The sequence below is a fragment of the Phaethon lepturus genome, unplaced genomic scaffold (genome assembly GCF_000687285.1).
Source record: "Phaethon lepturus isolate BGI_N335 unplaced genomic scaffold, ASM68728v1 scaffold19495, whole genome shotgun sequence".
Taxonomy (NCBI): domain Eukaryota; kingdom Metazoa; phylum Chordata; class Aves; order Phaethontiformes; family Phaethontidae; genus Phaethon; species Phaethon lepturus.
This window is the reverse complement of record NW_010540062.1, coordinates 1-16668: the sequence shown is the minus strand read 5'-3', so window position 1 is coordinate 16668 and position 16668 is coordinate 1. Positions and strand designations below refer to the sequence as shown.

Here is a 16668-nt window from a genome sequence, read left to right as displayed (position 1 = left end):
TCTAAATTATTTCCTTTTTAAATTTTAAAAATATTTTAATTTCTCTTTTATTTTATCCTCCTACCATGAAATCAGTTCAGTGGTTCAGATCTGTGCGTATTAATATTTTGGTTGTCGTCGTTGCTTCACTACGACGCGGATAAAGGCTCACCTGTTGATTCTCCATCATCCCAGAATAACTCCCCCGCTGCTTCGTTATTGTCGTCCAGTGCGATGATAAGTCCCATCGGATTCTTACGGCTGTGGAAAAAACCACCAGCACGACTTTAGGTGTGTAATAAGTATCTAGGCAGTCTGTAACGTTCACATTAAGAGTATTGTGTTCAACAGGGTCTCAAAACGTTGATAATCGTCTTGCATTAGTCCCTGGCTGTCCACGGTTTTCGTGTTCAATGATTTGTGAGATTAGAAAATATTACACCAAAAAACCCCTCTGGTTAAATCATTAAAAATCATTGTCATCAGCCATGGCAGTGAGTGGTGACTGACAGTTATTCCCAAATTTCAAAGTGCGAATGCTAAATATTACCAAATTACAATACTACTACAAATACTCCTACAAATTACGTAATATTGTGGTGTAATGTTCTAATGCTACTAATAATACTGATAATAAACAGGTTTTGTTGCTGCTGTTGTTGTAGTAATAGTAATAGTGATAATGCTACTTTTTTTTCTGCAACCAGGTAGCCTTGAGTCCGTTCTCGAAATGACGTTTCATACCAATTTAGTGAAGAACACGTTCAGCCGGGAGATTTACCTCGCCACTGTCGTGGTGGCCGGCTGCTGGAAAGGGAAGACGTAGCCTCCTCTCAAGTGAAGCCCCATTTTGTCTGCAGGAAGGTACATCTGCGTCCACTGTTTTCTCAGCCAGATTTTTGCACCCTAGTTAACAGGGATGAAAAAGGAGGAGTAGGTTGCGTTACTCGCTGCTGCCTTAAATGCTGAGTTTTATCTTAATTCTTCCTTTTTCCTTAATTCTTCTTTTTGGTCAAAGGTTTCAGTTCTGTGAACGTCTGTATCGCTGCCGATGGTCACAGAAGTCAAACCACCGTAGACCGGAATGCTATACAATGCTGTCTATAAATCAGTAATTCTCATTATTTAATTTCAGTTTATTATATCAGATTATTTATTTAATAATCAACCCAGCGAGAGCAAGCCCCGCTGGGATGTCTGAAGTGAACTGTGTCCCTTTTCCACCAAGTAAAACCACTGCCGCAGCAGTGGGAAATTTATTCCCAGGAATGAGATTATCAAGAGTTAGTGGCAAACCCCTTCGTGCATTATTAGTAATTTTATATTTCACGTATATATAAATATACACACACACACGCCCTTTGCTTAAGGTTTCTTTTAGTCTTGTCTTCCTAAATCCTGAACTCAACGCGCAGCTACATGACCTTCTCACTTGGACATTTAGAAACCCCCACCCAGTTATCCCACTTACTTACCGAATCATAGTCGTACCAGACGGCGTCAGGGACATATGCCTGGACGATGTCCACCCCCTGGAAGGGGAACACAGAAATTACTTTCACGTTCAAACCCACGTTAATCGAACGTGGTGGGTTGACCTTGGGTGGTGGCCAGGTGCCCACCCAGCCGCTCTGTCACTCCCCCTCCTCAGCTGGCCGCGGGGGAGAAAAAGCGACAAGAACAAGCCAAACTTTCCAAAAATCGTAAGAAAGTTGACAATGAGAAAACTATCGATCTTTCCCCTCAGTTTATGGTTTTCTTTCGCAGTTTTCTGTGATGGTGCACAAAAAGGAAGATAATAATCCAGGTATAATTTCAGCAAAGCCCTAAGACAGAAACTCACAGTAACCCAGAATTACAATGCTGCAAGCACACCGTCTTAGAGGGTATTCACAAGCATCGTTAAATCGTCTTAATTTTCCTTTTTCCACTTCTTCCAGATTTTTGCAACATTTAACAAATGCTTTGTTCTTCTAAAGAGTGCATGCGGCACAAGAATTATGTACAAGATTTAGCAACAGGAAAAGCAACGATCTGTATTTCTTGTCTCGACGAATCACAGGTAAAGTTAAATCAAGTGAGAAATAAGAAGCTGACTCTGAACGAAATGCGGAGGTGATGCGAGGAGGAGGTGAAGCAGAATTTTGCAACAGAAGAATCAGATTCCCAGAGGATGGGAAAACAGAAGTAATAGAGCAATATAAAAATAATGGCACAAAAAGGCAAGATTTTCTATTTAGACAGTGATAGAATTATGTTGTGGGCTCTCTCACTGAGAGCAGCAAATGAAGAAAAACAAAACAACAAAAAAGCCTGGGTTTATAAGGAGCCCAAAGACAAGCATATAATTCATAAGCTAAAAATGTACATTTAAAGAGAAAATGGATTCTAAGGAGGAAATTAAACTAGAGAAGATGGTATTTAATATGCATGAAAGAAGGATATAATCAAAGTTGATATTAAGACACGTGTTTCCTCTGGAGATATATTAAAGGTAACCAACAAGGGGCTCTTGGAGAATACTCTTTCCAGTTCTCGCCAAGACAATTCAGGCTAAAATGGACCACATCGAATTTATTAGGTTCATCAGGGAAATGGAAGAGCCCTTTTTTTTTTCTTTCTTTTTTCTTTTTCCCAGCTTAAAAAATGGAGAAGGAGCATGATTTCAGGGGAAATACCTATGCCCTAAATAGGGGAGCTCCAACTTTTAAGCTGAGTAACAATGTCATCCCAAGACTAAGATAGAAAACCCAAAGGCACTTTCAAATCGAGGGATACAAGAATGAGGGGAATAGAGGTCGAGAGATTTAACTTGTTGCGGCTCTTTACAGGATTCATTACAAGGCATTAAGCAAGCGAGACCTACCGGATCGAGCACGGGGGTAATGAGGAGCCCAGGACCCCACAAGAACTGCTTATCCACGCTCCACGTCGCTTCATCAGAATAAAACCTGAAACAAATAGGAAAGCAGCGGCATTAATTGCCCTTACTAACTAACGACATATTAATTAGTATTGTCATGATCAATCCTAATGTTTGAAGGTTTTGGTTGTCTAGAATCACTGTTGAAAAGTGTCATATGGTGAAGTCCCAAGACTATTTTTGGTGGAGGCAGTCTGAAACTAGGAAAGTAAATTCACAGCTTATTAATTTTGTACGTATTAATTATGCATACGCACAATGAGCGTGTGAGGGCGTCTGGTCTTAATATTCAAGAGTTTCAAGAAAATAAAAGAAAATGAAGGTGAGAAAACAAAAATTTTTAAATATATATCCCAATGGGGAATAATTTCATCAGCTGCCAATGGCATTTCATAACCAACAATAATACCGCTGCGCGTGCGAACGTTACAGATGGGGTTTGATGACTCTCCCCATTGCTCCAAAATGGCGTTCCGTGGGCGTAGGCGTCTGTACGTACGATGACAGGCAGCATCCTTCACAAACTATGGATGGGTTTAGCAAATCCCCTACAGTGCCTGACCTGCCTGAATGATTTAGTTCTAGTATTGTGACGAAGGTCAACTTACTCGTGGAGAACTGGCCGTGCCACTGTGTCTCCTTGAGTATGAGCTTTGTAAAAGAGTGTATACAGGTAGGGCAGCAACGTGTAGCGGATATTCAAGTAGTGCTTTGAGGATTTCACCAAAACGGAGTCAGCTCCGAATGCGGCTGGATCCTGGGGCTGAAAACAAACCATATATTTTAATATATTTAAATATATTTTGAATGTTTCAATATTAAATTAAATAAAAATTAAATACTTGAAATATTATTATTGCTGTTGCACAGGGCATTGAAGATACGACTGAGGGATGCAGACAAAAATCAGGGTGTGGATCAGATAGCAGCAAGCGTTTGCTCCTTTTTGTAGACACCACCAACGGGGACCAAATTTGATGTCAGATGGTGATTTCAGAAAACGAAATTATGCCAAATGCATTCTCTGGTGCCTACAATTAACCCCTACAAAGCTACATCTTTCGGAGAGAGGATTTCCCAAAGTGTAAAGTTGTACCAATTTCAAACCAGTCAACAATTTAATGATCAGTGACAGAAATTTCATTATCAGAGTTTAATTTAACTATCAGAATAGAAATGCAATGGTGTACCGTAAAAGAAGTTTTCGGAGCAGGATGTACCACTTACTGTGCATTTTTTAGTATTGTGATTCCTGGAAAACGGGTAAAACGCTCCCACTTGCATCCACCGTCTGCAAAGTTCTTCCGTGACGTTTTCATAGAAACCACAAATGTCTGCTCCGACCTTAAAACGCAGACAGAATGCGTTGTTGGTACGGCGCACTGCGCCTCCGATCTCTACCGGAAAACCTCCAAGGGCTGAGTTGCAGAGATTTTTTTTTCCAATTCATCCCTAATTGCTAGGCAGGGTAATAGAGTCATTCAGGACATTTCCACACGGTTTTCCAAATCTCTCATCCGTACCTAAATTTGCCCATTTTATTTTCCTCTGGTTGAACCCCAGATTTTCTGAAGTTTGTGAGATTTTTTTGTGGCAGAACTAGCCAGATAAATGCCGAATTTTTTTCTGCATCCAAGTTCTGCAATTAATTTCACAGCCCACCATCTACACACAGGGAGTTAGAATAATTCAAATATAGGTAGTACAGAAAATTAAACTGACTAAAGGTTGATGCTGCTCATTGATCTCTTTCTCCCAGAGATTTACATTCCTGTTTGGTGCTAATATGCATTACCCAGCAAAGTAGTCCAAAAGTCACAGAAATCCAAATCCTTAAAAGAAAAGCGGGCGGGTCATGAAGAAGCGCGTGTTCCTATTGCATTTAAAGACCCTCACATTGATCATGACAATTAATTAATGACAAATAGTAGAGGCATCGGGGGGCTGGAAACGTATAAAATAACTTATTGATAACCATATACCCGCATAGTCAATAAGCCTTAGAGGAAAATGGCCTAAAGCTAAGATCAGTTATTTCTCAGGAAAAAAAGTGTTTAAAACAGACTCCTAAAGGGATTATTTTATAGGGGGGTTAAAATTTATTATAGGCAATTAATTTATTACAGTATATGATTAATTTACTCTTTTGTATTTGACTTTATGTTAATTAATGCAATTTATATGTTTGGTTGGGGGGGTATTCAGATGGGCTTATATATCTCAGGCTTGATCGGGCATCGCGGATACACGTTTGCTTTGCAAAGGTGCCATAAATGACCGTTTTCGTACATAAGGGATTCCAAAGAGGCCGAATTCCAGCATTCCCGGTATCGCCCACTTTATGTGGTCCCACGTTGCTGCGTTATCGCCCAGCCAGTGTCCGGCGTACTTTCCCGATCCCGCAAAAGTAGACCTCGAAAGAAGGAAGCTTCGTTTTCCAGGAAACAAAGTTTCAATGGCTCTGAAAGTAAAAAAAGGTTGGAGTTAGGCAAAAAAACCTTTAAAAAGTGGTGGAGATGAGTAGATTTGTAATATGGAAAGTTTCTATTCATATTCATTTATTCATTCACGATGATAAATAAGCTAAGGACACACTTAAACCTTAAGTTTAACCAGGTGTCTATCAACTAAATTAATAATAGATATATTCATCTTAAGGAATCTTTCTGTAAGTTTTTGCCTGCCAACCTTCATCACATTTGAACTCCAAATACTCCAAAGCTCAGGTTTCCTTTCAGCTTCCTCTACTCATAGCAGCATCGCAGAAACCCAACCCTCGGACTTCATATTCGGATTCAGAATTCCATTCCAATTTAAAAAAAAGGGCTTTTGAATGCCCAGATTCAGCCCGTTGTGGGAAGACGGATACTGATCCCCAGATCAGGTTCCCCGGGGAAGGAAGTTGCTCCGTTTCTCTAAAGAGAGGCCGTGTGCTCCACTCCGCCCTTTTCCGCAAAGGCATTGAGAAGGTTTCCTCACCGTTGTGTTGAGAGGGTCATAGAGTATCCAAAGAGGTTGTGAACATCATAGTGTCGCCCCCACTTCTGCACTGCGTCCATACAGAGAGTCTTGGAATACAAGAGCCGATCGACAACGTCTGCGAGAAAAACGTCCAGAAGTGCGCTTAAATTCATTTAATTGGATTATTTTTTTAAAAATTAGATTTAATCAATTAAGAGAAAAGACAGTATTTTTATTCTTTTCCTTCATGCACATTCATGAAATTTTGGCCCTTTCCTCAGTTTGGCATTTGCATTAACCCCCGTGCTCTGAGGCCGACGTGGTGAGTGCTCACCCGTGTCGTACGATGTTACTACGGGTTTCCAGGTTTATTCTTCTTTGCTTTAACAAAGAATATTTCTGTCTTTGTGATTCCTGTATCTCGCAGCACTCAGTGTAGAAATAGCAAAGTAATTCCCTGGCTGCTGCTCAGATGTGTGCAGATGCATCTTTGCTAACGGGGTGGGGTTTAGTAACTACTTTAAATTTTAAATTTAATAAGCTTAAATGCAGCTTCAGGATGGATTTCGCCTGCAAGAAAGGACTGATCCAAAAACTACACCCCAAATTTCTGAACTATTTGATCTGACCATGCACCAGCAATGATCAAATTTCTGACCTGATAAAGAATTTAAATCTTTTAGCTGGTAGGGTAGCAATTCACAAACATTTTGATTTTTTTTCTCCACAGCTAAAGACAATGGACTTACGGGGTGTGAAAGGAGGATAGTTTAATTCATTCTGCTCACAGCCATTACTTGAGCCTTGAACAAAGTTGGCGACTTCATTCATATCCTGAAAAATTGCAAATTCAAACCACGGCTATAAAGTTTATTCGTAACAGCAATGCTACCTTGGCTTTCAGCCAAATGTACAGGTACAAATCCACCTGCAGCAACTATAACTTGAGGGCACCAGAAACATATACAGAATAATATTCATAAGCTGCTGAACTCATCCAGCAACCAGGACACTGATTTTCAAAATAATCAAAGAAAAAAAGTAATATCTTTCTGAATGACAAAAAGATGATTTTAAGTGGAGATGGTGGTACTCCATCCGAACTGGAGAAATTAAGTATTATAATTCTTCCCCAATCCTGCATTATAAACAAAGGTTATTTGTTCTGGCCTGAGAAAAATTGCTTTACCAAGTTAAAACTCAAAATCCTACAAAGTACGTTCATCTTTTATCTAGAGGGAAAATAATTTCTCCCAAAAGGTACCGTTTATTAAAAATAAAAGCTAGTGCAGTCATTTTGAACCTGGTCACGGTCAGTTCTTGGGGAAATTACATTAAATACACCTCAGCTGAAAGAAGCATGTACCCAACACGTGGGATAAATGCAATTTCTAACAAATTCCTCCAACACCAGAGAAACAAGGATTCCACCCAAGCGCATTGAATGCTACGGAAAAGGTACAAATCCCACGTGGATTTCAGATTATTCTCAGTAAATCTTTTTATAGAATCACAGAATAGTTTGGGTTGAAGGGACCTTTCAAGGCCGTCTGGTCCAACCCCCCCGCCATGAGCAGGGACATCTTCAACTAGAGCAGGGTGCTCAGAGCCCCGTCCAGCCTGACCAACCTTCCTTTGAATCAGTGCACACTAAAATCTGACTTGCCATTAGCCTATTTCTGCAAAAAGTGAAAATTCCAGGATTTACTTACAATCCAGATCCCGTCATAGGGCACTTGGTTATAAAATATTTTGCATTCCTCCGTCCACCAGCTGGTGCAGTCGGGGTTGGTGAAGTCTGGGAAGACGGTTCTTCCCGGCCACACCTACAATAAAAAAAGAGAAATAACTAAATTACAGTGTTGGTGACCCTTAAAAGGTTAAAATCCTCAGATTTCCTTCAGATTTATGTGAATTGCTCTCTTGGAGAAACATGTGGGTATAAAACCTCCGGATTATTAGTTTTGCAGGACAGCACTGATATAGTGATTGAGAGAAGGTTTTTGAGCTGTAAGTCACAAAAGTGAATTGTCATTATTAATTCATATTAATTATCATTCTTAAATAATATGAATTATCATTATTGTTAACATGAAATATCATTACCAATCAATATGAATTATATTATTCTTAAATTTATACACAGAAAGAAGGCAGAAAGTGGCTTTGTTAACTTCTGAGTTCTAAATTCCAAAGTCACTTTTAAAGTCAAAATTATTGTTAAGTTATGCGAATTTTACAATAAGCATCTGCATTTGTAAACCTATTATAAACAAATTTTCAAAGCAGTAAAGCAGGAATTGCTCTCTGATAACTGTTGAAAATAGACAGATGTTGGCTGCCCATGTTTCCCAAACCTTCCAAATCCCTCATTTTTCCTTTTGAAAAATCAAAATATAAAGAAAATCTATAAAAATACACGAAATGTTTCAAAATATGGACAATAGAAGAAAAACGGAAAATCACCCTGGCCCAAACTAAATGGGATTGGGGCTCTGACTTCGTAAGGGTTTTATTACCTCTCCAACTAACGGTGTTACTCCGTCCGATTCATTAACCCAAACTTTCTTGCTCTGTCCCCTCTCATAGGCTTGGTAGGAAGAACCATCAGCGAGAGCCTCTGTGCTAATAGCAGGATCCTAAAAAAGTGGAAAACCACACAAAAGAAAACCATTCTCTCCGCCCATTATTGGTTCTCTCCGCCGACTGTTGGTTCTCTACATCGATTATGTAGAGCCCAGCAGCTACACAGAAATAAGTCTCATGTAACAACATATATATTAAAAATATGTATATAAAATACATACTGATAATGATAAAATTTAAAATGGAAAAATAAATAGCTACGTGCTTACCAGTATGATAATGTATTTTTGCCCATAGTCATGCATATAAGTTTGAAAACTGGGAAGGTCTTTGAAGTTCACTTTGTCATAAGTAAAATCTTTCCTCCCTTCCATGTAGTCGATATCCGTGTACTGAACATCCTGGGAGAAGACGGGATGACAGACATGATGCGGAAGGGTTCCGACCACGGCGCATCTTCTCAACGTGCTGCATTTTAATTATAAGCTCCCAGAAAAGCAGCTGATGCAATCGGCGGTCAGCTGGATGTGGGTGCCTAAAGTACCTTTTAAGCTGCAATCCACCTCTAGATTGGAATCAAAATTAGCTTCTGCTGCTCTTTAATTTTCCAGGGCTTCCAAGACCCTAAAGTGAATTTCCAAGCTGGGTTTGACCTCGTCACTTCACAGAGTAAGCCAAAGAAATGTGCAGAACATGGAAACAAATATATTGAGCTGGAAACTTTAAACTGAAAAATTGCTTCTGCAAAAAAGGGTGCGAAGGACATTTAAAATCATTCAGCTTTTTATAGAGAAAGCTGTGCAGGCAATGAAAAAGGCCGTAGCTAAAGGGGAAAGAAGGCAGAAAGCGGCTTCGTTAACTCTGCGTTCTAGCCCCAGAAGTGGTTTTTCACTCACGTAAGGGAGTCCGATTGCCCTGTTCCGCTCCACAACAGCCTTCACCGCATCGAGGGAGCCGTAATCGTAGCGGCTGAGGTGAAACCCCAGAGTCCAGTAGGAGGGCAACGCCGGCAACCCTATGAACTGGAAATTAAAAGCAGAAATGACAAGCATCGCCAGCCTCCCCTCTTTGGGTCTCATTCCCTAAATTCTCTGATTCTCTCTCAAATCAGAGAGTCAACTCAAGTACCATGAGGTGCGTTTTACACAATCGCCCACAGCTGCTGTATTGTTCTATGCCCTTTTCTCCCCAAAAACACCCCAAATGTGAATGATGCAAAGAATGATGTATCCACTGCTAACCACAAAGATATCAGATTAGATTAGGTTACGTTACGTTACAATGATTATATTCTATAAAATTGCCACCTCATTCTGTGTTCTGGCATTGCATCCATTTATTTGCTGCCTTACCACAAAAATGTAAGCTTTTAGGTTTAATAATATTTTTAATAATGTATTAAACAGCAGCTGTTATCCTTGAATTATTACTTTAGGCAATATCACAACACCAATAGCCCTGAACCAAGAAGGAACCTAAAAAATTGTGATGAGTAAGGGGAAACTGCATAGAAATAAGGGAAACTGCATAAAAACAATAGAATGGAATGGAATGGAGTGGAATGGAGTGGAATGGAAAGCTTTTAGTCAAAATTTAAATAGCTAAGTTACTAAAGAAGTAAATTTAATGTTGTTTTAAAAATTACATATCCTTTAAGAAGTCATTGAACCATGTATTTGGCCCCAAAAAATACATATGGGAATTAGTTGCCATAGAGACCTCAATAGATCCGTAGAAGCGTAGATACTTTGCTGCCATAAAATCATGACGAATTGCTAAGCGCATTATCTACCCTATAATTTTATCATATAAGTAAAAAATGATGGCCAGCGCACTGTCGCACGCAGACCATTCCAGGCTCCCGTAGCGACCTGGGCAACCTTTGGCATACGTGTACGGATAGATTTAGCAATCTGAGCAAAATTAGTGCTTAAGTTTCACCCCTAACCACAACTAACCGTAGAGCGCAGTTCCTGATGACAGCAAACAGGTGAGGGGCAAACCTTGAGTTCTAATTTTGGATTAATAAAATAGTGAAGAGACATGGAAATACAGGGGGAGAAATGAAAACTTAAAAAAAAATCCATTCAGTGCATAATTTCTCAAGGTAAACTACGAGATGATGGAGGTTGGACATCAACTACTCAAAGATCACCCTTGGCCAAAGCCGAACGAGCAGGAGCCGTTTGCCCAGCGCTGTCCTCTGCTTTGAGTGTCTCCAAGGACGGAGGATCCACCACCTTTGGGCTGGGGTTCACCAACATACCTTCACGTACTCCTGCACTACTTGCTCGGGGGTGTCTCCCAAGAAGACATAAAAATCAAGAATTCCACCAGTTGTCCTGTAAGTGACAGCCGGCGCCGGCTGCAGGGCGAACTCTACGAGCGAAAAACGCACCAAATCAATTTGGGACATTACCTAAATCTCAAATAACTGTGATGCCGATACAAAAGATAAAAACTGTTTAGGAGTAAGTATTAAATAATAATATCCACGGAAACCCAGAACCATTACTCGAGCTGGCAGCACAGGTGGGATGTTTTCAGCTCTTTTTTTTTTCTAAAAATGTCCATATTTACATTCCTTTAGAGTCCAGAAAGAGAAGAGAAATCCAATGGTACAACATCTTCTCATTACATTTTCGGTCTTAAGATGCTTGAATATTTGTTAAGCATCCAAATATGTACACACTTATCTAAGGGAAATTAAGGGCATATATTTACAAGTGCTGCTTAGTATAAATTTAGGCTCGGATTTTAATATCTTGTACTGAAACACCCCTGAACATGAATAAAAATGTACACGAGGTGTATGACACTGGTCTTGCAGTACAACCTTAACGCTGCTTGTATAGGCAACACGAGTAAATGCTTGAAAAAGTGGCTGCGGTCACAGATTTTAAGACAACTTTCTTCCAAATTTAGCATATGACTGTATTTTCTTAAGAATCTCCATCAGCTCAGCAGGGTCGCGGTGCAATAGCCCCGCAGATCATTTAATGTATATACTTGTCCTGGTTTCAGCCAGGATGGAGCTGGTTTTCTTCGCAGAGGCTGGTGCGGGACTGTGTTTTGGATTTGGGATGAGAAGCTGTTGATAGTGTGCTGATGTTTTGGGTTGCTGCTGAGCAGCCAAGGACAGTCCAGCTTCTTGTGCTGGCCTGCAGCGAGCAGGCTGGGGGTGCACGGGGAGCTGGGAGGGGACACAGCCGGGACAGCTGACCCAGACTGGCCAAAGGGATATTCCCTACCATCCGACGTCATGCCCAGTACATAAACTGGAGTTGGCCGGGGGGCGGAAATCGCTGCTCGGGGACGGGCTGTCGATCACGGGGTGGTGAGCAATTGCTGTATTGGGCATCACTTGTTCTTGTACATTCCTTTGTTGGTATTATCATTGTTGTTTCCTTCTTTTTTTCTGTCCTATTAAACCGTGTTTATCTCAACCCACGAGTTTTTTCCCAATTCTCTTCCCCGTCCCACTGCGGGAGGGGGAGTGAGCGAGCGGCTGCGTGGTGCTTAGTTGCCGGCTGGGGCTAAACCACGACAATACTTTTTGCAGTAGTTAGAGCTAAGGAGAAGGCATGCGTACCCATGGATTGCAGACCGTGTAAATAATACATGTAATTTTTTTTGCAATACTTATGGAGAAGAGCATCCTTACCCATCGCGTTGCTATTCATCAAGAAAACACCAAGAGAGGCTCCGGTGTTGTCTTCCAAACACAAGAAGAAAGTCTGAACGCCGTATAAGTTATCCATGTTCTTTAAGGAAAACAGAGAAGCTGATTTAAAAAAAAACAGTAACTGTATGCACCCTGCGGTACCTCAAAAATACGTCATATGTGAGGGTAAGCTTGTCAAAAGGAAACAAAGAGGGGAAAAAATCACCGACACGAACCTCATTATTTTCATTTCTCTCTTTCATGGTGATGTCTTTAAGTTGCTTAAAATCTGTCGAAAGCACAAATTTGGGGAAACCGACCCTGAGTGGAGCCATTTGGATAAGAACCACCTTCAAACCTCCACATACCCGGTAGTTAAAGGATGGAGATGATCAACTGCATCTCCAACAGGGACAGAAAGAAAATAAAGCAGACCTTTTCTACAGTAAGTTTTGTTGGCGGTAGGGCAAATTCCAGTTTCCGGTTCAAAAACCAAAATAGACGCGTCAGCCCATGGAAGCTTTTTTTATTTTTTCTTCTAAAACATTAATTAACTGCAAACACTGAGCCGCTCCCCGAATCCCATTCACGTCGCTCCTATTTCAGCAAAAGATTTCAGGACCTACTCCGATTTCAGCACAAGGATCGGTGCTGCGCTAAACGATCTCCGTTTAAGACTTGGTTAATGCCATTATTATCGCAAATAACAAAAAACTATTTTAAATTGTGTTTGAGATGCTGTAGTTATAAATTAGCTGGTTTAGAGAAACAGAATCAAGTGTAAAAACATTCTTATTATTCCATCTTCCAGAAGCCACGTTGCTTTTCTTGCTCCCTGGCATTCATTACACACAAAATGTAACGTTTTCTATTGGGGTTTTTGCAGCGTTACCTTGTCAAGCGCCTACATGCTCTACCAAATATTTCCTTTTTCTCATCAAGCCCAAAATCTATGACTAAGCACAGCAATAGCGTTTGGCTATTTCCCCCAAAGCACCCCCTCAAGAAATGTTGTGTGTGGGAATCCAAGCCAGAAAAAGCAATAAGGAAAAAACGAGTGTAAATACCAACGACTGATTTTAAATCGCAAATTTGGCAAGTCGATGCAGTGATAGAGCGATACAGCACCAAAAACTCGCGGATTCAGGATAAAACATCTCACTGCGGATGGAAGAATACGCTTTTCTACCTTCTGAAAACCACATGCCCTCAAAATCATCTCGGGAAAAAGGCAGAAAATGTCGAAGCAAAATAATTGCTAGCAGACACATTTTGGTTTATAAAGCAACAGCTGCTAAAGCTTGGCATTATTTCCTGAGATACAATGCCACGGAAGGAAAAACGTGTTATCTACCAAATTTCGCACACAGCAGTGCACGGGCAGGAAAAAACAGCAAAAAACAAAGCTTGTCAGATATTCATGTTCATCAGCTGATTTGCAGCAAAACGCAACCAATGCAACCCAAATATTTATGCCAACAGGAATCTTATTCAGTGGTATCTCACATTTTGCAACACATTGCAAGTCTTTAAGGAAAAAAACCTCAGTGGATATCGTTGATGTGCCACACACGGCTGGATTCCAGAATTTACCTGAAAAGAAGGAAAATCTAATAAAATAAGTGCTTACTGCCGAAGGGGCGGCGTCTCTGCTGAATATGGGCCAGGTTTTCCATCTGACGTCGTGTTGGTATTGCTTATGCACGTGCTCGCCCACCCCGTAGACGTTGCTGCTGGGGAGTTTGATGGAGAGCTGTAAAAACTGCTCGGCGTACAGCAGCGGGCCGATGGTGGTATCGAACCTGGCGAAAGCATGAAACGCTGCATAAAAATTTTTATGCTGAAGGTTGGATCCATCAGCATCGCTAAACCCCCCCAAAAAGCCCCAAGACGTCATTTAAGAGAACATTTGCAGCATGTGCCACTACTAACTTTGTCATATGCTTCTCACCATTTGGCCAAAACCTTGTCTTGCATATTGCGGTAAAAATGCTGGGTGTTTTTAATAATAATTTATTAATTGTGATTTTTTTTTCATTAAAACCATAAATCTCAACAATTTTGTTTCCAAATTAAATAAAAGCTTAAGGAAAATTTAAGCAAACTTCTAGAGCAGTGTTTCAAACAGGTGCCCACTTTTTTCTCCACATATTAAATGAAAGTCTAGGGAAAATTCAAGCAATCTCCAAGAGCAGTGTTTCAAACATCCCAACATTTTTTCTTCAACGTTAAATCAAAACCTAAGGAAAAATCAAGCAATCTTCTAGAGCAGTGTTTCAAACAGGTCTTTTTCTTTTTCCAAATTAAATGGAAGTCTAAGGAAAAAATAAGCAATCTTCTAGAGTGCTGTTTCAAACAGGTCCCATTAAATTAAATTATTCTCCCTTTCGTGTGCCAACTAAAGCAGTCCTGAGCACCCACTACGTCTTTCACGCGCTCGGTAATGGTAAATCAGTCTTTAGAGATTTCTCTAAAGATTAGAGATTTCTCTTTAAGAAACAAAACAAGACTAATAACAGGAAAAGAAAGTAAATCTTAATTAACTTAACTTGAAGCGTTGATCGCAATCGGGCTCCTGCTAGCGGTCAGCTTCCTAATCACTTGTAAATTGATGTAATGAACATTTACCCCAGGTTTCCGCCTTCCAGCGGGTCTCAGCGCAGGGCTGTTAGCCCAGCTCTGCTCTCGTTAGGTTTGGGTTTTTTTAGAAAACAAAGAGATTAAAATCCTTCAGTAGAGAAGCGCTTTGAATATTTACTGTGCAATTTAGCACCGGTTGGTACCACATAGTCTGCTATTACACGCCTGAAGCGCAACCTGATCTTGGGGGTGGAGAACTTCAGGAGGAACATCAGAAATAAGACAGGGAGGCTGCAGTAAAAGGTGGTGCTGGGCAGGACTTCCCATCACAACTGATGAACGCACGGCACGATCCATCAGTTCTCCCCTGGATCAAGGGGAGAGGAGGCCACAGGGCCAATGGGGCAAAACCTAAACCCTGTGAGATAGACCTCGCCACCTCCCAGATTTTGTGGGGAAAGGGCCTTTCCATCCCGCTTATCCATCAAAAGAAGAGAAGCAGCAGTCCGCGTGCCCACGGGGCGTCTCCAAAAGCAATGGAGACTTTCAGGGAAGACAGATGGCATCATGATTTTATGGATTAAGAGCTTTATCCGTCTTTATGGACAAAGATGATGGAAAAAATTTACTCACAAAACTTTTCCGTTGCTTGCTCTGGTCACCTTGATGCCAAAGGGATTTTGCTGGACATCAACTTTATATTTTAAGTTGGAAGCTGCCGGACCACTGAAAGGTCCCACGTTCTCATGGGGGACTTCAAATCTTTGCTTTTTAGGATCAGTGAGCTACACATGTTTAAAGAACAAAATAAGTAATTTAGAAATTAACACCTCATTTTAACACTCTCCAGCTTGACCATCCAAATTTGACTTGGTAAAAAAAAACACCCGTTGTCAAAACAGCATCATGATGAGAAAGTGGTCAACGTCAATAAATGGCAAAATTAAGACTCTGCAAACCAACTCAGCCTCTTTATTTGGGTAGATACAAGAGTATTTCCCATTGTTGCTTGGCCTGAGGGCATTTTTCCCATGGGAAATAGGCAGGAAGGCAGAATTCTGCACGACCGTGTTTGTAGGCATTGCCCAGCCCTTCTTCAGCATCGCATTTTCAGTCTTTCTACATGTCTTACCTGGGTTGGGTGGAGCAAAACCCAGCCTGACTTCCAGATTTTTGGCAGGAAAACATGTGGCATCCTCCAGCCCCAAGAAAATTAAAAAAGAAAAGGAAAAGAAAAAAGAAAAAAGAGAAAAAAGGAAAAAAAATAAAAAAGAGAAAAAGGAAAAAAGGAAAAGTTAAAAAAGAAAAAGTGAAAAAGAAAAAAGGAAAAATGAAAAAGGAAAAAGCGAAAGAAAGAAAAAAGAAAAAAGAAAAGAAGAAAAAAGAGAAAAGTAAAAAAAAAACCAAAACCCCACAAAACAAACAAAAAAAAGAGAAGTCCTGTCCAGCCCCAAAAATCCACAGATTTTGGCATATTTTCTCCACACTAAGTGCTGAACTTTTTATAAAATGCCAAGCGCTTCAGAATTGCTAAAGCTTTCTGCCAAAATAATCGTGAGATAAATGTAAATTAATATATTCTGCCCAAAACTATTTCCCCATGAAAAGAGGGGTAAAAAAAAATGGAAGTAAAATAAAATCCGATCTTTTTAAAGGTATCTGCAATTTTTCACGCCCGAATCCTGTTGTGTTAAGCCGTTGTTCCTCCGGGTGCAAAAAAAGCCCCTCCTGGCCAAAATCCTCCCTTGGAAGAACGAGGGTGGATGTGGGTGGGAGTCACGGAAAGGGAATAAACCCGTCAGAGCCCCGCAGCCCCTCCCCCGAGCTCGGCCGGGCCAGACCCCCCGGCAGCGAGCGGAAAACTCACCGCGAAGCGAAAGCGACTGCGCGTCTGGTACGCGGCCGCGAGCAGGACGGGGTCGATGTCGCTCCCGAAAAGCGACGGTGAGGGGAGACGCGTCAGCACGGCTTGGAA

General features: G+C 40.8%; 1 protein-coding gene across 1 annotated transcript; it reads right to left on the bottom strand.

Annotated features, from left to right (window-relative positions):
- Positions 1-128: 128 nt before the first annotated feature.
- SI (sucrase-isomaltase (alpha-glucosidase)) lies at positions 129-16665 on the bottom strand (the record flags this gene model as incomplete). Its single annotated transcript, XM_010287340.1, has 18 exons — positions 129-240; positions 761-885; positions 1455-1511; positions 2846-2930; positions 3511-3665; positions 4130-4246; positions 5192-5363; positions 5882-5999; positions 6613-6697; positions 7576-7689; positions 8383-8502; positions 8719-8850; positions 9346-9471; positions 10716-10828; positions 12114-12213; positions 13744-13915; positions 15327-15478; positions 16561-16665. Coding segments are annotated over 18 exons (2160 nt in total), but the record flags the coding sequence as incomplete, so codon positions are not given.
- Positions 16666-16668: the final 3 nt, after the last annotated feature.